This window comes from Macadamia integrifolia, chromosome 3 (assembly GCF_013358625.1).
Source record: "Macadamia integrifolia cultivar HAES 741 chromosome 3, SCU_Mint_v3, whole genome shotgun sequence".
NCBI classification, from domain to species: Eukaryota; Viridiplantae; Streptophyta; class Magnoliopsida; order Proteales; family Proteaceae; genus Macadamia; species Macadamia integrifolia.
In genome coordinates, this window is record NC_056559.1 from 16,702,561 (window position 1) to 16,727,459 (window position 24,899).

The 24,899-nt window shown below is 39.3% G+C and overlaps 1 protein-coding gene and 1 pseudogene across 5 annotated transcripts in view; both read right to left on the bottom strand.

Annotated features, from left to right (window-relative positions):
• The window catches only part of LOC122074786 (protein ABHD11), a 50,259-nt gene extending 44,199 nt beyond the window's left edge, over nucleotides 1-6,060 (bottom strand). For 4 of the 5 annotated variants that reach the window (XM_042639750.1, XM_042639751.1, XM_042639753.1 and 1 more), the window contains exons 1-2: nucleotides 5,532-6,060; nucleotides 2,460-2,600 (exon numbers count right to left, since the gene is read on the bottom strand). In XM_042639750.1, the coding sequence (XP_042495684.1) occupies nucleotides 2,460-2,600; nucleotides 5,532-5,666 (276 nt within the window). In that variant the 5' untranslated portion in view covers nucleotides 5,667-6,060. The remainder of the gene's footprint in view (nucleotides 1-2,459; nucleotides 2,601-5,531) is intronic. The other variant, XM_042639752.1, reaches the window with a different exon arrangement.
• Nucleotides 6,061-6,732: 672 nt separating this feature from the next.
• On the bottom strand, nucleotides 6,733-19,189 carry LOC122074789 (annotated as a pseudogene).
• Between the last annotated feature and the right edge of the window lie 5,710 nt (nucleotides 19,190-24,899).

A 24,899-nucleotide genomic window follows, 5' to 3' on the forward strand; every position in this document is an offset into this window, starting at 1 on the left:
CTGAGTGTTTGAAGTTCATTTTGTGGGGAATCAAGTAAGTACTTCCAAATTTCTGCTTGGTCAGGTTTATGTGGATGGCTGCCCATCATTATAAAACTACCCTCGTATAGAGTAAGGCTTATATTTTTGTGCCCTATTGTAAGTTGAGTGGAAAAACCATCACTTGTGAAGTGTGTGTGAGGGATTCCTCTAAGAAAGGATGGGGTTATAGGTAGTGAGGCAGTGGACCCTAGAAACTACCAAGTTGGTTGTGAACCCAGGAAACGTGTAAAGGTTTTATTGGCACCTTGGGAAGCCAATAGTGATAATAATAGTGAAAATCTAAGTATGAGAGTGACGCAGCTAAGTCACTTAATGGGCTTATTTTATTGGAAATAAGCCTTAGGTTGGCTTATGTAAGTGTTGGGCCTTTGATCCCATGGGGTTTCTTTGTAATGGGCCACTTTAATAGGCCTAAAATATAGGTGAAAAGTAGGGAAACGAGATTTAATTCATTAGTTTAGTTAGAGTCCTATTTGAAGTATATTTTCTTTGTTATTTCAGTTTCCTAGTCAGATTAGGTTTCCTAATTAGTTAAGGATTGAGTTAGGCCTTTTTCTTTTTAGTGTTTGAGTTTGTTTTGAGTCTTTTATATAAGTTTGTAAAGGGCTACAAAAAGTTAACTCTGTTATCAGAAATTTGAGTGTTTGAGTTTGTACACGAATTTATTAATAAAACTGCAGCTTTGTGCTCCCAAAATTCTGAGAAAGAATTCTTCAATAGCTAAGATAGCCGCGGGTGAGAGGCCCAAGCTAAGATAGCCATCCCACCATCCCACCCACATGTATCCCATATCAATCCTTCTTCTTTTCTTATTTATTCTTTCATCATCTTCTTCATCCAACAACGAGTATGTATTGTTTTTCAAGTTTTCCTTGAATTTCTTCATGTCTTTTAAAAGATTGGATGTCGCATGTTTTTTCAGATTAAGAAATTCAGTCATCCAAACGAACTCAAATTTTGACCAGGCATTCAAGAACCCTAATTTGGAGATCGATTCAAATTTGGGCCCTTTCTAATGGCTTGATCTTGAGATATTTGCAAAATATCAATTATGCCCTTCCCTTCTCAATATCTGAAAAAAGTTATTGTTTTGTTTTCAAATAGTTACTGTTTTGCTTCCTGTTTGTTGATTCAAGTTAACTCTTGAAATCAAAGATTGTATACGTTTTATTGCCTAATTTCTGAACCCTAATTTTGGACTGAAAATTACTGTTTTTCCCCTCACGGTTTTTGTTTGTTTATCCTCCATAGTTGTCTTATTTCACTCTCAGTCTTCATTATTTACGTTTGGACCATCCTTTGAGTATAGATCCTTGTCAACTAGCTACTATTTTGATTCTTTCAAATTTAGTGCTATATTAGAGAGTAGCACTCGGTAAAGGATGCAGGTCAAGGGACCGAACCACTCTAAAATCTAATGTGTTCCCTTGTGTATGTTTGGTTGTTTCCATAATCCCTCTTAGTCCTTGAGTGTGCATCAAAAAAGAGATCAAGATCATCAATACCCAATTCTCCCCTCTTGTGTTGCCATATAACTGTCCAACACTCACACCCAAAGTATTAGAGGGAGAGAGAGAGAGAGAGAGAGAGAGAGAACGTTACCCAATTGTGGAAGGTTGTAGTATCGCAAGGCGCTTAAAGCAGCTAGTTAGAAGACACCTTGAGGCCGCTAATGGAACAAAACAGAAGGAGAAAGGACTGAAGAGGAAAAAAAGGAGTAGTGAAATAAAAATAGAAAACAGAAAGGAATGTAATAAAACAGAAGGAAGAAAAGCAGGAAGGAGAAAGAGGAGAATTAGAAGGCTCACCAGGGGGGGAAGAACGAAGGAGGATGAAAGACAAGGAATACAAATGGCCAGTAGGCCCACGCCACACCACAGAAAACTCAAACTAGCTCTTCAATTCATTCGATCCATTCAATTGGTAGGAATTACACGCATATGAATAAGAAAAAACTCCAAACTACACTCTAAAACAAAGATAGAACTCAACTAGGAAACTAACACTAAAACAAGAAAACCAATCCTCTATGTATTCTACTTTCTAAATTAATATAAATAAAATAAAAATTACAAGATGGCCCAAATAAATAAATAACCCCTAGATATCCTATTGGACTGAAACCAGATCTGAACCCGGTACTCAGTCTGGGCTTCGTACCGGGTTCATGCCAATCCAAAAAGCGCTACTGCATCAATTACAGCTCACCTTTCTAGTTACCCGTCAATTCTTCTTCTTGGTTTTAGGAATTTAGAAATTATTTACACATAAATGCATCCCTCAGGCTGGTCTATTGTGGCTCCAGCCTAGTACTCTTCTAAATTTTATTCTAGAATCTGAACCACACCACTCATTCTTCACCTTTTGCAGAACTTAACCAAAGAATGTTTACAAGAAACTCTGGAAAGTTGAATTACCAAGATTTCAGAAGTCTTTGTCACTTTTTGACCACATGAAAGTCTCTCTTCTACCAAAGCCATCTGAATACTTGGCCTGGTGACCTTAGACACCTTGCTTGAATGAGTTAGAGCCAATTGACAGGAGTTGAATATGTCATCCTGCAACCAAAAGATGATCATGGAACACAGACAAAAATTATTTGTAAAATGAAACCAGAAAGGTCCTTTTGTGAGATATATATAAAAAAGGCAATTATTTTTCCAAGATATCTTAGAACAACTGTATAACAGCACCATGCAAGGTTCGAGATTTCATTTCGTTTCGGTGTTTTGGTGGGTTCAGAAACACCGAAATACCAAAATTTCGGCAAAATTTCACCGAGATGGTGTATTTTTTTTTCGGCTGACTGTTTCAGTGGTCAAACGGCCATATTTTGACCTGAAACTTGGTGGGTAGCTTATTTTAAGGTTAATAAACATGCTTAGAACATAAAAATGCAAAAATATTAGAACATGACATTGTTTTAGAGTTGCACCTTTGTTTGGCAGCAACCATCGAACTGTTCTGAAAATTTTACCATGTATTTCTGTACTATTTCAAAAAAAAAAAGAAAAAAAAAAGAGTTTTGGAGAAATAACTTTACATTTCCTAAGCTTTGAATCTGTAGATCTTCTTGTAGGAGTCCAATGAAAGTCAAAATGTGAGATGATGTGGCTAATTAGAGGCTTGTTAGAGCGTTTTTCCTTCAAAATATGCAAATGGAATCGAAACCACTGAGACAGGTGAGACAGAGTCGAAATTTCGGCCATATACCGAAACAATACCAAAATTTCGACTCTGTCTCAACGAAATTGTGCACTTATAAGCCTTAGAATGTATCGTTTCGGCGAGATACCGAAACGATACCGAAATTTCGGACGAAATTTCAACCAGAATTTGGTACACATACCATTTCTTGCCTTATTTCGTTTTGACAAAAAAAAAAAACCGAAATTATGAAATTTCGGCGTGATTTCGAACTATGGCACCATGCTCAACATCACAAATTAAATAGACCAGATATTCTTTGACAGGCAACCAATTTCAATTCTTTGTTGTAAGTTGTAACACAAACATAGAAAGCGGGAGATATAGTTACTCCTACAGGAAGGCATCTCACTTAAAACAAATTTCGGGAGAGGGTTGGAACTCTCTCATATTCATTTGAAACACAAGTTTCTTATTCCGACTTGCAGAACTTTAACCTCTTATTCACATTTTAATACCCAAATCTCTTTCTTCTTCTATCATATATTACCACCAAAGTTGATGTAGGGCTAGGGATCCCACAACATGGCAAGCTCAGAAGGAATGAAATCAAGCACCAAACAAACCAAGGATTGCAATCACTGAAGGAACTTAGGAGATAGAACAGCTGCCTTGTAGGTCTAATTAAGGGTTTTAGCAATGCGAACTGTAAAACTAGGGTTAGGTTTAGTAGACAATTGTAAATAGAAAGAATAGAATAGCGTTTAGTAGACAGATTGTAGGGCTTATGGTGCTTAATGTTGGGGAAAATGTTTTAATGGTTACTATCTAACAAAATAAAACTGAATGTCTAGAGAAAAACAGCCAATCTATTAGGATGCTCGACAGTTTAGATGAGACTGTCTAGGGTTCGATAGGGCAGGTTATGGGTGTGGTTTGAAAGCGGTTTCAATGAGCATTTCAGAAGGAAGAAGGCTGGCAATGGATATTTGAAGGTTGCCGCACACTTAGCGACAAATAGGAAAAAGAAGAGAAAAAAGAAAGTGAAACTAAAAAAGGGGATAAATAAATGAGCTTCAAGCATACAACTCACCCAAAGATTATTACAAGAAAGGATACAGCTAGAAACTCAAGGGAAGCATCCATAAGCATAGAAATAGAGCAATAACTCAACTTCAAATCAATAAGTAAAATGATGTCCCATCTACAAAATCCCCTCATTTACCTTTTAAAAGTTTTAAAACCATAACGTAAGTAATCACATTCATTCCCTAATTACAAATTTATGTCTCAAAGAATTAAACAAAAAATAAATAAATAAAAAGAATTTTGCAGAGTTTTAAAACAGGGAATCAGCAGCTGAATCAGGTCCAGCCAATTCTGAACCGATTCCATTCTGGATCGGCTGGAATTGATCAGATTTTGCCTGAACCCTTGAAAAAGTCCATGAATCACGATCACCTGCTCTGGAACGATCTGAATCAGGACTGGCCTCAGCCAATTTGGCCAATCTGATTCCGATTTTTAAAACCCTGAAAGCTCTTAACTGCCTTACTTAAAATACCAAACATGCAGACTAATTTTAAATTTTGGATCCAAATACGATATCATTAACTCAATTTCCATTTTAGCAGATCTGGCTCCATTTGTTTAAACAGAATTGTCTTGAAGAAAATGAAAATCGTATGGGAATAGAAAAACGGAAGATATTTACCAAAATACACTAATAAATTTAGAAAACAACTTTCAATATCCTCTGGACCTTGTTTTCAGGAACAAGTGACAGTATCTTTGTCAATCATGCAATTGCTGATTATGGAGAAGAAATTACTACCCATCATATGGTTGGATTCTTTTAACCAAACAATATGCCTAGCAATGCTTCATTGTCATATATATATATATATATATATATAATGACAAATAATTAAAAATAAATAAATAAATAAATAAATAAATAAATAAATACATATAGATAATTCCAGGAAAACTAACTTAAGAAACAGATAGTAAATTGAAGTCCCAATCAAATTAAAATTTTCAGAGATTTTAGAGGTTCTAAGGGGAATATTTGTCATTGTGCATTCTTTGACAACCAAAAATCTGCAAGTTCTGCCTCTTTTCTGTAAGATATTGTTTGGAGATTCCAGTGATTACAGAGCAAGATGAACATATAAAAACCTAATTGCGGCCGAAGTAAACGACACTCAAACTAAAAATGACGTCTAACGTGAAATGAAACCAGATCATTGAGTGTCTTAATGGGTAATTATGCCAAAAAAAAAACTATTGCTACATCATGAAACCAATGTGAGAGTCTTAGGGAAGATCAGCAACCGTACCTCGAAAGGCATGGAAATCCTCGTTGTCACCCTTCGTTTGATACTGATGGTAGAACAAAACCCTAACCCCCTCCCTGCATTAGTTACTGAATTTTCCCCTCGTCCGCACGAAGGATAATTCAAAATTCCTGCCATTCAACAAATCATGAAGAGATTCCAAAAGCAGGACTTGATACACTAAGAAATGGAAGTAATTAGGGTCTAATAACTCCTCTCCACAGAAATCCACCGTGGATTTCTGAGGGGAAGAAGGAGGAGCTTTCAGTTTGCGAAGAACTACAGAAATCGGTTGTGAAGAAAAATGCGGGTAGTCGTTGTTATTGGTTTCAATGGGGCGGAGAGATTTAGGATTTTTGGAGACCGGAAGCTCGTTACAGTCAATGGTGACTGCTGAGGCGGAGACACCTAAGCCCAGAGCTGTCGCCACCGACCTAGGCTTCCCGTTTCGTTGTTTGGTGGTTCTTTGGTGGCGAGATAGCTGCTGCTTGTCTATCACTCAACCGCCACGCACTTCACAAGAAGGAGCCGCCGCTATACATACTCGGCTGGACCGCGTGAATGGGACCCATATCTACACACACAGACATCCTAGATGCTTACAAGTGTGATGTGATAGTTAACGGTCCGAAAAAAATTATAAAATTACCAAATTATCCATCAATGATCAATGTTCATTACGAAAGCGTATCCGGTGCGCACAAGGCTCCACATGAAGTGCTGATCATCACGCTACAATATTTCTACCTTTACCGTTGGACCAAGTACGCCCATCTGAATTTCAGGTAGATTAAAGGATCAGGGTTGATGCCGGTTGAGCTGCTGATGGATAAAGCCCTTGCATCAGGAACGGCCGCTTATAATAGGATCAGGCTTGAGCCCATCACATTTATTAAACTTTCGGGGCTGGTTTCAGGCTTGATCTATCAGGCTTGGTGCCTGTCGTAGACAGCCCTATGCCAGAAGACCTGATCCACCTAACACTGATCTGGATCAGCTGAATAGGTTGTGATTTTTAAATCCCTGGCTCTGGGTCTGATTCCTCAGAGCTTCTTTCATCTTTGCTGATTAGATCTTTCCCTTCTTGTTATACATACACCGGAGTGCAATGGCAATGATCTGAGTATTTGGGTCTAGAATCTTTCCCACATTACAAAATGGATATGAAAGCAGGAGCCATTTCTATCAAGAATCTCTCCAAGGGTGTTCCAGAAAGGAAAGATGTATCACTCAATAACTTCAATCAAAAAATATTACACAACTGCTTCTAATAGTCCTCCCAGTTGAATTCTTAAGAGGATATAAAGCGTAACTGGTTTATTGTAAATAAGATACAATTACTGTTTTCACAGTTTATGGCAAAGAAAATTATACAGACGTCCCCAGCTCACGTGTAGGTTTTGGCTCTTCTAATTTACTATTTTCGCAGTTCTACGCCAAGCCAATTTAAGTTGATGTCTTTGGGCACTGTAATGTTGTTATTCAGCTCAGGCAATTCAAGAGATTCCCAAATACTTTGTCTCTTCGTCACAGATCACTTTCTCTAGATGCACAAGCTTCATGGCTGAACGAGGCAATTCTTCCGGTTCTGAACATCCTTTCATGATGAGTGTTCTTAAATTGCTTAGGTCACCAATCCATTCCGGCAGCTTCATGTTAATACAGTCAGATACATCAAGAAACCTTAGCTGCTTCTGGAGTTCTCTTAGTGAGTCAGGTAACTTGGACAAGTTTGTACATGCATGCAGCCTTAACACCTCTAAATCTGTGATACATCCAATTCTCTCTGGTAGTGCAGATAATTCATGACAATTAGTAATGCTAAGATTCTTTAGGTGGGCTAGATCACAGATACCTTGAGGCAATTCCACAAGATCATTGCAATAGTCAATGTTGATCTCAACAAGATTTGGAAACATAAAGGGGAAATGAAAGTTGCAGCTACTGAAGGCTTGTACAACCTCACACATGAACAATGATATCTTCTGCAAGTTCTTCAAAGGTTTCTTGATTTGACTGAGGGAAGGGACCAAAACCTTCTCTAACCTAACTCTTTTTAAACGGGACAAAGAACCAACCTTTGTTGAATAACTTAGTTCGGTACAGTACTGCCCATGATTTGTAATGATTAGAACCTTCAGCTTCTTCATCGTCTTCATGAATGGGGGTAAAGTGTACTTTGTTGCAAAGCAATCCAAAATTAAAACTTCAGCTTTAGGGAAATGCATATGATACCAGTTTGAGGAAAACAATTCACCTGCAAACCGTTAGCTATAAATTATAATATCAAAAATAGATAACACAGCCAACCAGCACTTTATCATGAAAGAAAGTAGGTGAGGAAACCTGTCTGGATAGAAACAAGGCGTATATGCTGGTGCTTTTGCTTCCTCCATACATCGGGAAGGTTATCCTCTCTTCTTTCCATGATTAATCTTGTACCCTGCTGCCGGCTTTGGTAGATAGCCAAGTCTCTGAGCAGATCATGCTGGGTAACAAATAGCTTATTCAAGTTACCATCAATCTCCCCTGCTTCTCCCCTGATTTATAAGGAGAATGCTGCTTTAGAATTGGAACAAAATGACAAGAATGTAGTTGAAAAAAATTGCCAACAAATTGGTTCAAATACTTGCTATTTATGAGGTTAAAAATAGAATACACATCTTAGCAAAAATAAAGGCTGGGCTGGTACAAAATCCAGGAGCTGTGTTTCAATCAGCTAGTCCCCTGGGAGTTCTATCCATTTCTAGTAGCATTCGACAGGTTATAATGTCAATGACGGTTATTTTTGTGAACACGCTAGTAGGGAACATGTTTAGTGCATGGGAGATTGGATAATAAAAAACTAATGGGTAGAAACAAAGGTGTTTGTGTGTGTGTGTGTGTGTGTGTGTGTGAGAGAGAGAGAGAGAGTACCTTGCGAGTTCAAACATATTCACAAGAGTTCCAGTGGAAAGTGTATGGAGGTTGAGGTAAGCAACAACTTCATCTCTTCCATAGAGCTCAACCCAAATATCTATGAGAGACGAAGCAGGGATCCTTTGGTCTTTAGGAAAGGCACCCAAATCAATAAAACATTCTTGAACATCCTTGTTTAAGTAATTTAAGCTGGATCCAAGACATTTCAGCAAGTCACTATCGGACTCCAAAATGGAACAACTTGCCAGCATCCTCTCTTTCTTTTGCCACTCTTTGGCGGGCTGCTGACGCAATGAGCGGCCAATCATCTTAAGAGCCAGTGGGTGTCCCTTGCAACCACTCACTATCTGCAGTTAAACATTTTCCAGTATGGGAGGAATCAGAGAAGATTGATACCATATAACCATCCCCTTATGGCATGTCTACTAATTAACCTCATCTTCATGCAGGAATGCATTCATGAGATATTTATAGATAGGTAGAAACAAAGTACCTTGTTTAGAATATTCCTGTCAGGCTCTTTATAACTCCCGTTCTCATTTAGAGGAAATGCCCAGTGGCAAAAGAGTGACATGTCATCTGGTTCACGCAGCATTCCCAAACAATATGTATAATCAAATGTTGGATGTTTAGTTCTTGACGTAACCAGGATCTTATATCCTCTAACCATGAAGACAAACTTTTGAACAAATGAGTTATCCCAAACATCATCTAGAACCAACAATGTATTTGAATATCTCTCTAGAAGATTTCCCAACTTCGTGACTACATCTTCATCATCTTCAAATGTAGGTACTTGATTCTCCATTTTTTGAGACAATATCTTCACTATCTTCTCCAAGTTAGGTGAATTAGAAACTCTGAGAAAGAATATGTTCTCAAATTTACCTGTCCAGCCAGAGAATTAGAAAAGGTGCAAACAGCAAAGAGACAGATTCTCTATGTAAAGAAAGAAAGCATACAATCAAGAGCCTACAGTTGAGCCATGAGTAACAAAAACATATGAAAATTTGTGAGATAAAGTATATAATTTGAAGATGTTGGATGCAGTAATTACTTGTGTCAAAATATGACACAAGCTCTTCATTTATAATAATGGAGAGAAAGTTCTAGAATATTACAAGGACCATTAGACCCCTCAAGGATCTAAGGACCCGTTTGAAATCTGACACTTTCCCTAAAACACATTATTACAACACTCCCCCTCAAGCTGGTGCATAGATATCACATATGCCCAACTTGCAGATAATAGGACGAAACATCTTAAAATAGTTGTCACAGCATCAAATCGATCCAAGGCGGTAGAGGGGTGGCTAATCGATTTAGCGATGAATCGCCCGTTATGGCGTTGCCATGGTGGTCAAATCGCCCATGTGTCATTTTTTATTTTCCCTATTTTCTGAAGTTATTTAGTATGCTACTTTTTTATTTCCCCCATTTTCTAAAGTTATTTAGCATGCTACAAGCCTACAATATATACCCTATAACATATAAAACTAACATTAAGCAACATCAAATCATCAAAAATCAACATAGCCCTATCAAAATCACCCTACATTTTACAAAAAATCGACCGCCTAGTGAATCAGGCGTGACCTGGCATCCATGGCGGTGCCATGGCGACACCTATCAGCTAATGGCGACCGCCATTTGTGAGTCACATAAATCGTAGCACTGCCATGAACTTCTTTTTCCGCCAAGACGCCAAATCGTCGCCTTGGCGACGCCATGACAACTATGCATCTTACTACTAAAACCTTTAATAAATACATCTGCCAATTGTTCACTATTGGAAACAAAGGCACAATGATAAGACCCATATCCAACTTTTCTTTGATGAGGTGTCGATTGATCTCCACATGCTTGGTTTGATCATGTTGGACAGGGTTGTGAGCAATGCTAATGGCAAATTTGTTGTCACAAAAGAGTTTCATAAGAAGGGTAGCAGGGATGGCCAAATCTATGAGAAGAACATGAAGCCATAAGAGCTCACAAATGGTATGAGCTATAGCACAGAACTTTGCTTCAGCACTTGAACGGGCAACCATGGCTTCTTGCTTCGCTAAGTAACAGGGTTACCACCAACAAAAGTGCAAGAACCAGTAATAGACCTATGATCATCAGGAGAACCTGCCCTATTAGCATCTGTGAAAGCCTCCACCCTAAGGTGACCATGAGGAGAAAAAAAGATGCCACATCCTGGGGAAAATTTCAAGTAACAAAGAATACGCAACACAACTTCCATATGTATTGAGTAGGGATCATGCATGAAATGACTAACCAGGCTGACAGCAAATGCTATGTCAGGGCGTGAATAAGAAAGATAGATCAAGCGTCCCACTAATCTCATCTCCCCTTATCCACAGAACCATCTTCCTTGCTACTTAGGTGACTGTTAGCTTCAATAGGAATATCGGTCAACTTGCACCCCAACATGCTTGTCTTAGAAAAAAAGGTCAAGCACATACTTCCACTGAGACAAGTAGATCCCACGAGAAGACCTGAAAACTTCAATGCCAATGAAGTAACGAAGCTGGCCTAGATCTTTGATCTCGAATTCCTCATCCAAGTATCTCTTGAGGTGAGAGATCTCTCCCAGATCATCATCAGTAACAACAATAGCATCTACGTAGACTATCAGAATAGCAATCTTCCCACCGGATCTCTTAATGAACAAAGTTTGGTTGGCGTTGCTTTGAGAGTAGTTTGTAGCAATTATAGCCTTGTGGAAACACCCGAACCAAGCATGAGGGGATTGCTTCAGCCCAAACAATGCATGCTTCAGCTTGCATACCCTCCCTTGGGTTTTAGAGCACGTGATCCCAGGAGGAATGTCCATATACACTTCCTCCTCAAGTTCCCCATGAAGATAGGCATTCTTCACATCTAGTTGCTGGAGATCCTAGTCTAAGTTTATGGCTCAAGCTAAGATAGCACGGATTGTGTTCATCTTAGCAACTAGAACAAATGTATCCTAGTAGTCAATTAATCCCATAAGTCTGAGTGAAGCCCTTGGCAACAAGTTTTGGCCTTGTACCGATCTACTGTACCATCAGCCTTTTATTTCACTATGAAGACCCACTTACAACCAATTGTCTTCTTCTGTAAGGGAAGACACACTAGATCTCATGTGTCATTCTTGTTTAAAGCTTACATCTCTTCGACCATAGTTGCCTAAAATTGTGAATCAGCACTCGTTTCCTGCCAGGTATGGGGAATGGACACAGAGGATAGAGAAGACACAAAACTATAGTAGGAAAGAGAAAGTGAGTCATAAGAAACAGATTTAGCAATAGGATGTAAAGTACAAGACCTAGTGCCATTACGAACAACCATAAGCAACTCAAGAGACGGATCAACAGAAGAAGGTAGAGAATTACTCGAGTCTAAGGGGACAAGATCAACCTCGAGGGGAGACAATTGGCATGGTAGAGTAAATGTTGGATGTGTATGAGTCTACTGTTTGTGACTATAAACACGTATCTCTGGCCGAGGCAAAGGAGTGTCACTCTCCTGCTGAAACAGGATACCGAAAGTGGATAGCAAGTTTAAGAGGCATCTTCCACAATGGAAGAAGACTCCCCCTGAAGAGGTGTCGCAGTGTAGTACGAAGCAGATTTGTGAAAGACAACATCCATAGTCACAAACCAATGCCGAGTGGGAAGATGAAAACACCAATAGTCTTTCTGAGTAGGAGCATACCCCAGAAAAATGCACCAAAGTCCACGAGGATCAAACTTTCTATGAGAATGATGATCACGAGCATAGCAGACACTATCGAATACCTTGTGAGGAACAGAAAAGCAACAGATCCCTAGAGAAGATCGAGAGCGTAGTAGAAGGAATAAAACCAAGAAGGCATTTTGTTGATCAGAAAGGCAACTGCGAGAATCGCTTCACTCTGGTATTGGGAAGGAACATGCATCTCAAACATAAGATAGCGTGCTACCTCACAAAGGTGGTGATTCTTCTGCTCAACAACCCATTCTGAGCCGGGGTATCTACACAACTAGTCTAATGGATCATCCCATGAGCAGAAAGATAAGCCTAAAAGGACCCTTCGAAGTATTCATGACCATTGTCGCTTCGAAGGATCTTGATGGTAGCACCAAACTGAGTCTGAACCATGCAGTGAAATTACTAAAAGCAATGGAAGGTCTCGCCCTTAGTTCGCATCATATAAACCTGTTAGAAATATTTGTTAAGGGGTTTTCACAGCATTGTTCACGTGAACAGTAACTTTATATCGTTTTCCCTTTTATGTCTTTTCTTTCCTTTTATACCCTTAGTAGGGTTATGTTATATGTCATTATTATAAATATTGAATAAAGTGGTTATTTCCTTTTATACCCTTAGTAGGGTTATGTTATATGTCATTATTATAAATATTGAATAAAGTGGGAGTCTCAACATAAGGTTGTGACTCCCAAAGGTTACAGCCATCTCTCTTCTCTCTCTTTTTCCTTTTCTTCTTCTTCTTCTCTAATTTACATGGTATTAGAGCAAGCTCCTTAAGGACTAATACAAATATCACAGGTTCTCATCAACACAAGTTCTTTCTTCAATCAAGGGTGAGTGAACCATCAAGAATCTTGTTTTGAAGTTTCTTTTGATTTCTCATTGAAAGGGACGCAACACCTTATACTGTTTTTTGGTGACTATTAGACTCTACTTCATGACCAGCCTTAAGAACTAGGTCTCATTTGTAATTTACGATTTGTGGATTAGAAAATGAAGCCCAAAGTTCAATCTTTTGGAGGAATTGGTTTTGTCCAGGTTTTGGCAAAATCGATTTTTGTCTGTGTTCTGTGGAAAATTGACTTTGGCCAAGTAATTTGTGGATTGGCTTTGTCAGGGTTTTAAGGTATTGATTGATCTCTATTGAAGGGTTACTTTGTTGGGATTGAAGCTGAGTTGGTGACTTAGGTTTTCTTTGGGTAGCAAGAACAAATCCGAGATTGGTTTAAAGGTTTCTACCTTTAGGTAGTTTCCTTTATGTTCTTGTACCATTATGTGTTAGCTAGGTTGTATTTTGTTGATGTCCTAGTCTAACTTGAGCATCATTGTAGAGCCAATTTATAAAACCATTTTATCTTGTATCTAGCATTTAGTGAGTACGGGACACAGGAGTTGTAGCTCCCTGGTAGTTGCAGCAACCGCATCTTGGCGTTATAGCGCCCAACTAGTTGTATCCAAGGTAAAGTGGGGGTGGTAACTCCTTATCAGTTATAGCTGACTAAAGTAGTAGAATATTGAGCAATATATGAAGCCCAACTAGGGCATTGCCCAATGGATGTAGGAAACTTGCCAAACCATGTATATTTTGTATTGTGGTTGTGCTTGTATGGAGATATGGAGTGCATTGCCTACAGCTGGATGTGCACACTAGGTAAACTTTGCCACAAGGTCATGTGTTCTTGTGGTTGAGAGGCTAGGTGTGTCACACGACTATGTGATTGTTGTCGGCGTCAAAAATTAATTGCATGCTTCAATAGGTAGTTAAAAAGGGAAATGAATTTTGATTCACTGATTCACCCCCCTTCTCAGTGACAACCATTGTGCAACACACCCTTTCCATTCTAGGGTTACGAAGGGATTGTATCATTGAATCCTTTTTATTTTTTAATGCTTTTCCAGAGGTCTACAATAGCAATTCAAGGGCGCATCCTAGACTGAAACTCAGTTCCCACTCATGACCCATGTAACAAGCTACACCAAGTGAGAAGTGAGAAAATGACTTGTAACTCTGAAGCGGTAAGGTATCATAAGGGATTATGAAAAAGTAAAAAAAGAACAATTTAAAATTATCTCAACATCGTAGTAAGGTAAATAAAGTAGACTAAAGATAGATTAGAGAGTCCTAAATTAAAACCTAGTAAAATAGGAGCTAAAAAAAAAAATCTCAAGAGAGGAGAATCAGCAACCCCCCCTCTTTTGGACCCAAACTGCATGTTCTATCCATGACCAGGATGAAGCTTGGGTGAAACGTGGAGGTCTCAATGAAGTAATAGGCTTGTCTGAGGTATTCACAGGTTTGTGGTCTCGATTGATTCAAAGGTATTGGTCGAATGGGAGACCTTCAAAGCTTTAGAACACTTTTGGCAGGCTCACTTTTTGCGACAACTATATCCTTAGTGTTGTTTTATGGTTGTCCTTGTTGGCAACCCGGCCACGTGGTAGTGATGATGTGGCCAGTTTGGATGATGTAGCTGAAAGTCATGATATGGCAGCGTTGAGTGTCACTGATGAGATAACATAACCACATTGTATTAATGGAGTGGTTGGATTCGTCCATGGTAGGTGGGGCGGATTTTTGGGTCAAAACTGACAAAATTGGCCTACTTACGCTCGGAGGCATTTTCGGCAGTGAAAAAGATATTTTTGGAAGACCGTTTCTTCATAAAAAGGCTAGATTGTAATTTATCTGGTCCAGTGCATTTGATTTCGCCGCATTCCAATACCGTATGAAGATGTTACGGCATTTATGGCATTCGGGGAAAATTTCGGTATTGAAGATGAATTTTTTAAAAGAAGTTTTCTCCATGTAACGATACGAAAAAATCTGATCTTTCCAACGGTTCTGATTTCATCGCATTTCGATTCCGTATGAGGAAGATGCATCATTAGAAAGGTCTAGGGGCATTTTGGTCTTTTTACGTGGCTAAGTCAGATGATCAAATCTTCTGAAAAGTTGTAGAGCGTCCAGTCTTGGTTCCAACGCACTTCGTTTTATCTTGATCGAAAATCGTATAAAAAAGTTACATGTGTTTCCGTGAAGCCAGTTCGAAAATCCGAACCGGAAAATCAACAGTTGCTCTCGGTGTTGGGTGGATTTTCCAGATTTCAATTTTGAAATTTCAGGGGCTTTTATGCAATTTCTAGATTTTAAAGGTCTGAGTTGATAAGGGGTTTTTGGCACTGAAATATATGGAGGCAAGGGCTTGATTGTAATAAAAATGAGTATAGGGTTGTAGAATGAATGGCTCAGATGAAGCCATGTAGGCCTTATTCCAATCCAAAGGTTGCTAGCCTAGGCGCTAAAGTGATGGACCAGATGCCATCGCGAGATCATCCATTGATTATGTGCATACATCTTGATGCATTGGTGCTACACTTGATCAAGTATGCTATAGTGTTACGCATGTGCAAAAATGGATGTAGGTAGATGCCATTTACTTTGATTTCATGAGATCTATTTTAAAGCAGATCTAAAGATCTTGATCCAAAGGCTGTAAGCCGTTTTAGCCTTCAAGAGAGAGAGCCGACAGCCACCGTATATTGCCCTGACGTAGCCAATCCAGCGTCGACAACGAATCTGACGATGTCAGCACCTACATCACGCAAACGTCATCTTTGACTTTTGAGATTCAAATCGTGTGGTTTAGATCTATTATCCGTTGGTTTAATCGGATGGCTAGGATTAAAGGATGATTTGATCCTTGATTTATGGCCAGATCTGCACCTCTGTTGCACTTGCCGCCTGTATAGCCTACGCCACTCCTACAAAGATTCCATTTCATGCTATCTCATTGCTCCAACTTCAAATGGCCATATCTCCCTCATTTCAACTCTGATTTAGGTGAACCAAATTCCAAATTCCAAATTCTTCATCTCTCCGAGCTCTACACAGTGGAAAAGAAAAATAAGGGTTTTAGAAATTGTAAGTCTGCGGTTTTGGTGTGTGAATCTCCTCCCTCCATTGTTGACCATCGAAAAGCTTGAAGGCTTCATGTGAATCATTTTACACCCCATTAATAGTGGTTTAGAAGGGTAGTTGGGTGGTATTGATGGTATCTTATCTCTAAGCCAAGGGAAGAAGAAGAATGAAGAGAGGAGCTTCCTCCTTTGTTGATAGAACCCTGAATGGGTTTTCTTGGTTAATGGGAGTTTTGTTTACTCCATTAATGAGGGTTTGAGGAGGTGGTTAATGCGTATTGATGATACAATGATTCAAAGCCAAAGAGGAAGAGAAAAAACCAAATCAGGGTTTGCTTGTGGTTACTTTGAAGAGCAAGAAGCCAAAGAGGAGAGAAGGTGTAAACACCAAGCTTGTCAGTGCAAATTCCCAGTCGTCCCATGCAACCGGTTATGACATCCCCTAACCTTTGATTCCATTATATGCATGTATGTATGCTAGGGTTAGTTGTGGATGAATTGTATACATGCTAGGTTAGTTGTGGATGAACTGTAAGCATGCTAGCTAGTTGTGGATGTATATGCTAGGCAGGGCTTGACTATAGGGCATTGATATAAGCCCAAATTTACTGTATTCTTTATTGAGTGCTTAGTGGGTGCTAAGCATTGGGAGTGGGTGCTCCCGTGTAGTAGGTGCTACACATTGTATCGGCACTGTGAGTGCCATCTCAGCTTCGGCTTGAGAAAATTGGATGTGGGTGCTCCCGACTGTAGGTATAGTCAAAAGTAGTGTATTGAGTAGGTACGAAGCCTTTATGGGTACTACTCCGGGGATGCAGGCAAATTGCCGAACCTCGTAAAAACTCTGTGTTGTGGGTATGCTTCTTATTTGCATTATATATATATTGAAGTGCATGGAATGCCGAATGGGTGTGCACACTTGGAAGTGCCTATGAGAAACTGAGTGTACATACGACTGTGTGCAAACAGGAACAGGGACAGGTGTATCAGGGTTTTCCGTGTCAGATATCGAACAAGTTTTGGAGATCGGAATTAGACTCACTGATTCACCCCCTCTCAGTGACTGCCGGGTTACAACACTTAGTGAGGCAACCAGAGAAGCACAACTGGACCTTGTTTAGAAGCCCAACAATGCACCCCTCGTCATCCTTCCTAGCCCACCCACAACCCATAATAAAGAAAGTTCCTCAGCTTCGGATAATATACTTTTAAAAAGCCAGACAGGAGACTAAACCATTCAAATGATCATTCAGGTCTGACCCAGTGTGACCTTGGTAAACCGGTTATCATAGCCTATTTGAATGATTTGCAACAAAACTATGAAAACCGGCCAATTAAATATGGAATGACCTGTGGGTTTGGAATTTTGACCCAAAGGTTATGGGTGCTCTAAATTTTAAGGTACATTTTCACCCAAAAAAAAACAGAGTTTAAGCTTCATAATCGCTAGTTCTGAACCTTCTGATCTACCTGTGTTCACCCAGTCTCGTCTGATTCATTTAACTATGAAGCAACGTTCTCATCGCTCACTCTCTTCCATTCCTCTCCCCTTTGAACATTTCTAGAAAAAAATCTCTCGATCTCTGAGTCACTGTTTTCTGAGTTCCCCCATTTCCTCTCTCTCAGTCATGATTTAAGATACCGGGATCGGTCTCGGGATTAAACAGTGCCGATAATGATCCAATCTCAATCCAAATTGGCCCCAGATCGGACAGAAATACCCCCATTATCATTTAAAAACCCAGTTTTGTTTTACCTTATTAACCTTCATCTGTACTGATCGACTGATCCAGCGATACAGTATATGGTATCGGCCAAGAGTTGGGATCAGACGGCCGATACAGGTCTGATTCCTCAAACCGTGCTCCTAATACCCGTTTCTCACTGCACTTTGCATGTAAAAGCATCATGAATCCTGAAGGGTTCACTTTTCCCAGTACAGAATAAAAACAGAAAGATCAGCTAAACAAAATCACTTACAGTAGCACATAGTCACGTACCAACGAGAAGAAAATGGTTGGGGATTCAACAAGTAGAAGTGCTTTCAGCAGTTTCAGAATTTCATACCTTTCACATCTTCATCTCGGCAAAGCTTGGCAGCTAACGTAGTCTTCCCAGAACCACCAGCAGCACACAACCCAATAATCCTCACATCCTTTTCAAACAACAACTGATGCTTCAATTTCTCCATAGGCGAATCCAGTCCAAAAGTCGTGTCAGGGACAGGAACAACACATGCAAATCCTGATTCCGAAGATTCTCTCTCTTTCGCTTCAGCCAGGATCATTAGAACGATGCGCAAGGTATCCGCAGGCACGATCATCTGAAAGAACTGAAGCAAATCTTGTTCCAAATTAGGATTTTCTTCGAATACCACCACCTTTTAAAGTAGTTCGTTGTTCGAACATTCGAACACTTGATCACAAGCTCTTTCCCTTTCTCCAACACAACCCTCATTTCCTGGATATGGGTCTTTGGGCGATCTTTCATCTTTTCAGCTATCTCGATCAGAGGAATGAGGGTTTCGAGTGTGGACTGAAGCTTCTGAAGATATTTTCTGAAATGGATGATCTTAACAGTGGTATCCTTGATCAAATTAAGTAACTCCTGTGCTAATGGACCCAGCGCAATTCCTCCAAAAAATTGCAAAGCCATCTTCAATCCCAATTCGAAAACCCTCAAAACCTTACCCAAAAAATAGGATTTTGATTCAATTGAAGCTTCAGATTGCAGATAAACTATTGCGATGACATATATCACTAGTGATTCTTGAGTAAAGCTTCAAAATATTAGCTTGACCTTGACCTTGACCTTGAGGGAACCTTCCCCAACTTCTGCATTCTTGTCTTGTAGTACGAATTAACTCGCTTACACCTTTCATTGACTTTTGTACGGTTTCCTGTTGAACACTACCCAGAGAATCTTCCTTCCCCAGTGAAGGATAGAATCCAACTCTCTTCAGTGCCAGATCCAGAGGAGCGTCTCCTTATAGATTTTTTTTGTTGCAGAGAACGGACGGAGAGAAGCTGCAGTGGAAAGTGGAAACTCCGCGGGACGAATATTTAACCGACGCCGTTCACAATTCCAATTCCAAAGGAGAGGGAAATAAGAATAGATAGCCAGTGTTTAAAAAACAGGGATCGCTGATGGAATCGGTCCCTGTAAACTCAAGTTCAGATCGCTCAGAATCAGTCCTAGAACCCTAGAATCGGTTGTTTGACCTGAAAACCCATCGAGTCAGGGGAATCTTGGGTGAAATATTCTGATTCCGAATAGCAAAAATTGAGTCGATCCCCAGTCCAATTCATTGATTTTTTTAACCTTAAGATGCACACATTGGATAGCAAGAGGTCATTTCATGTGAGAATGACAGAGATAACGGCGTATACCAACTATGACCGATGCAATATGAACAGTATTTTTTGTTGACCGCAAGACCTATGAGGACCCTAGCAGTATTTAGAGTCCTCTCCAACACCCCAACCCGCCCAATGTGCATCAAAAGGTTGGGAGGACCTGGGGGTACATGTCAAGGGTCTTCCCAGTCGTCTGATACACATTGGGGCATTGGGTGCATTGGAGAGGAGTCATATCCTTAGTTTTCTCTCTAATTATCCATTCTGCAGGTATGAATTTCTTGGATCCTCCCAATCGTTCAATACACATTGGGGCATTAGGCGCAATGGCGAGGAGCCATATCCTTAGTTTTCTCTCCAATTAAGACGGGCCAGCCAAATACTTGGGGCTTCTGACGGATTTTGGTGTTTCCAACTCTTTCATGCTATTAAATTATTAATAGATTATGTCAATCTAAGGATTTTAAAGGCATTGGCTTAGCGAGCCATCGCTTCAAAATAAGGCATCGCTGTATTAGAAGAGCCACATAAGTTTGGGCCAAATTTATGAAATCTCTCAATTTTCCAAAGGTGGAGTTCCTAGAAGCCAAGCTTGGTAATGATTTCTCTTGGGCATGGAGGAGTATTCTTGAAGGGAGGCGCATTATGGAGAAAGGCCTAATATGGAAAGTCGGTTTTTAGACTAAAATCAGCATTTGGCGGGATAAGTGGTTCTATCTCTCCCAGACTTTCACATCCAACAACAACCTGCTCCAGACCTAATCAAGTGGTGGCTGATATTATAGACCATGATTCTAGGAGATGGAAATCTGATCTTTTAGATAGATGGTTCAGTTATGAAGATAAGAATTGAATGTTATACTTCGTATTCAACTCCCTCTCTTCCCAAAGGAGGATTGCAGAGTGTGAGGTGCATTTAGAGATGGGAGATTTTCGGTAAAGTCCTCATACCACTTGCAATGTAATCTCAGACAAGCTAGAGAGAGAGAGAGAGAGAGTCCTCTAGATGAGAATCCACCTCCCCCCCACTGTTTGGAAGGCAGTTCGGAGATGTTATTCATCACCTAAAATTTAGTCTTTTTTTGTGGTTTTAAAACAGGAATCGGTCCTAAGAACCCTAGAATCGGCCATTTAATCTCAAAACCATTGTTTCGGGAATTTTTTGGAACCATGATTGGGATAGATGGGTGCTAGAACTATTCCCAAAAAACAAACCAACCTTCTCCCTGATTATCAACGCATGATATGGTATTGGTATTAATATCGTATCAAAATCATGTACTAGTGACACGTTGGCCGATATGAAACCGCTACCTTGAACTTAGACAAAAGAGCTACTCAAAATTGGGTAAACCACATATAACAGCGGTCAGGTTAGACTTACGTAAAAGCCAAAAAAAATATAGTGGATCCTTCCTTTTTTTGTTACTCCAATGGTGAACGGTGATAAATCAGGATTTTAAATTTCGGGATTGAATCAGTCAGATTGATTAATTTGGATTAGAGTCGACCAAGCTTGATATGGGGTAGTAGATTTATACTGTATTTCTAGGGTTTCTATCATATTTCTGATTTATACTATATTTCTAGGGTTTGTATCGTATTTTTAAGATTTAGATATAAACCTTAGAAAACCTAAATATCGGTTATACTTCATATGTTTCATATAAGACTAAAACAGAATCAAATGAAACTTTCACTTGCAAAAACCTAAATTGATCTGAATAATCTTAAATCTACTAGGTTCGATTTTGACTGATATCGGTTCTAAATTAACACACCTAACCACACCTATAAGAAGACAAGAATATAAAACATATAAATAAGGAATTTTTCGAGACCTTCTGATGAGCGTGGGCTTTTAGTCCACCACAACGCACCAACTACACTAGATAGTGGTTATATTTGAGTTATTAGTAGAGATACCATGTTGAATCCCAATTGCCACTATCCAACTTGCATTGCCTCAACTAGCTGGAGCTGGTGTGAGCAATGACAAAAAGTTTGACCGATGAGTTGTTAACAAAAAAAACATAAACATGATGAATGTAAAAAAATTGAACCTTAAAATGGGAGGTTTTCTTTAGAATTATGAAAGGAAGAGGATTTCTTAGAAAACCAAATTAAACAAAAGGAATCATGATGAAAACATAAAACTTTAGCGTATACTGGCAGCATACCTATCCCTCTCCCATTTTTTTCTATTATTAAAGTCATTTATATTAAGAAAAATACTCTCTTCTTAACTCGACCATTCTTCCACCTATGATTTGTTTTGTGGTAATCTCCTTCAAACTTTGATGTCTTACCAAAAACAAAAGAGTTAGACAGTGAATTCCACCAATGTAGATATCTAGATCAGACAAACAAATTTCACTAGGAGGTCATTGATCTAGCAGTTTTCACATTGTTGAATGCCTCTTCACAAGTTGAATCATTCCACTAAAACACATTATCAAAGAAAGGCATCACCTCAAAATTTTTCTCCTTGGAACTGAACAAACTAATTAAGGTGCAAAACTTCTTCTACCATGAATGTGAAGTCATGATGTTACAATTAAGAGAAAGGTGGTACCCTCAATGCCTTGGCTCAAAACATAAAAATAGAAGAGTGGATATATCAAGATCTCGTACAAGAACCATTCTTGTACAATCTGATCTACACGTATGGAATCCACCGCAGGGTTTTTCCTTAGATGGATTCTATCTGTGTGGATCAGTCCCATACGAAAATGGTTCTCATACAAGAACTTGATCGCTCTCAAACGTAACCCCCAAGATCGCAGTACATGGTAGGCTTTGCAATCTTGGTGATAGCTTTCACTTTCTCTTATCTCGTTTTCTTCTATCATCAAATCTATATATACTCATAGTAATTTCAGATGAAAGAAAATAGGAAAAGAGAAGAGTATGTAATGGCGATTTTAGAAAGAAGCCAAGAAGCATCTCTTCTTATAACAAATTCCATATATATCGGTTGGCTGTAACTGATAAGCCCATAGCGCTTGTTTTTTTGTTACTACTACAAATACTGGTTACTTATTTGTCATCTTAATGTTTAAATCATAATTGGAAACAAAAGATTTTCTACTTGCCAAACAATAAAAAAAACCACCACAAGGATCTGGAGCAATGGAAGCGCAAGTGGAAGTATCAATAGCGGTAGGATTTCTATTTTTTATGTGGGGGTAGGGCAATTATTTCACCCATGGCCTCCCATGGGTCTTGACGTAGGGGCCACTCGTTGCCTTTTAGGCTTGTGGTCCCTACAACCATACACAATGAAGGGCAAATTGACTGCCCTACCCGTCATGAAAAGTGAAAATCCCACCCATATTGAAGTTTTTACTAGTGCTTCTATTGACCTCTAAACTGATGCAGGCCACACTACATTGAGATCAAAGCAATCTGTTCCTTGGGAATCAATCAACTTATTGGAAACCAATATGAATCTGCACGGATTGACCAGTACCGATCCATGTTGAAGAACTCATCATTCAGTGAAGTATTTTGAACCAAAAATAAAATAAAATCTCTGGATCAATATCAGAGTTCCATGAAACTGAACCAGCCATCGAAGACGACGATAAAGAGATGCAAAACTCCTTCCATGAAGGTACAATAAGCAGCCAGGACCAGTTGACCAAATTGAAAGATAGTGTCAATCCAATTTCGACATGAATCGGCTAATACAGCCAATCTATACCGATTCCTAAAACAACAATAATAACTGATTAACGAATATTGGAAATAGAGGAAAGCGGAGAGACTAACCTGTTTCTATTAGTCATCTTTTGAAATTGAAAAAGAATTGCCCAAACTGGAGAGATTTCCTGCTGCATACAGAACGGTGACTTCCTTATGTGTTATTCTGTGGATGCTCCCAATCTTCCATGAAGACGAAGAACAATAATTGGGAGCATCAACAGAATAGCACAGGAGGAGGATCAACGTAAGTTTCCACCTGGTATTCTTGCGGTGCCGGCCCAATTTTGGTCATCGAAGAACAATTAACAATTATAACAGCTCCTCAATTTATATATAAGCATTGGAATTTCATAGAGAAGGAAGGAAGGAAGGAAGGAAAAATATTGTTACATATATATATATATATATACACATATGGTTAGTTATAACTCCTAACTTATAAACAGCCGTCGTAACGGCATAGCTCCTGTTTTCCTTTGAGCGTTAGTCATGCTTGACTTCGCTTGACTTGACTTGAGAGACCTTCACAGCTTCGTTCTCTCCTGACTCTTTAGTCGTCCGTGCTCTCTCTTGGATTCTGGGATTGGGATCCGTTCCAATGAGACTCCCACCTTTCACATACATGCATTGGGTTGCATGCCGACCATCTTCTGCTGCATACACCACGTGTTGAGCTGTGTGCCTAGAGAGGTTGGAAGGAAAATCAGGATTTGGATCACCTTCAACTGGAAAAAAATCGTTTGCAATTCGAATCTGGTACAATTTCGTGAAATACCACCTTCAAGTGGTGACACGTGTATTGATATCAATGCAATGATCCAGATTTGATTTAAATAACTCTTCACTGATTTAAGGTTTTATTAGTTGTACCAGATCTGGACCATTGTATTGGTATCAATACACGTGTCATCCCCTGAAGGTGGTATTTCATGGAATTGTACCAGATCAGAATTACAGACGATTTCAACCCCCTCCAACTGAGTGGTCGGAGAGGGACTAATGAGGAGAGAGAAAATAAGAAACAAAAAAAAAAAAAAAAAATCAATGACTGAGAGGGCCTTGGCATGCACCTGAGTCATCATATGCTCACTACCACTCACTGCCTCCCTGCAGAGAATTTTTTTATAAGAGAACAGTGGTTGGGGACATAGTTAGCAAATTCGGATTCGGGAATTATTCGGGCGGAGAATTATTCGGAATAATTCGATTGATTAATTTAAAGATTCGATTAAAAAAGCGGTCAAAAAAGCTTATTGGTTTTTTTTTTTTTTTTTTAAATACTGTTTAAGTGGACTGAATAATTCGGTTTAATTCGGATTCGGTCCGAATTATTCGCGTTTTATATTCACTTTTGAAAAAATCGAGAATTTTACCGAATTTTATTTTTAATTCGGATTCGGTCTCGAAAAAATTCGGTCCGACCGAATAATTCGCGAATTATTCGGCCGAATTGATAACACTGGTTGGGGATAGAGGTGTCAATCCTGAGCCATCATCGGTTGGCCGACCGAGCCCGGCCTGACACGTTTATTAAACAAGCATTCACGGTGTAGGTAGCTAGCCCGTCGGGTGCCTGACCGAACCGATACATTTATATGCCCGACTTGAACCGACTCGTTATAGCTCAACTCCCTTTAGTACTACATAAAATTCTTTTTTTGCCACTACTAGTAAAACTAATTAAACTTTCTTACCCTTTGCTTTATAGTAAAATTTGATTTAATTAAGCTTT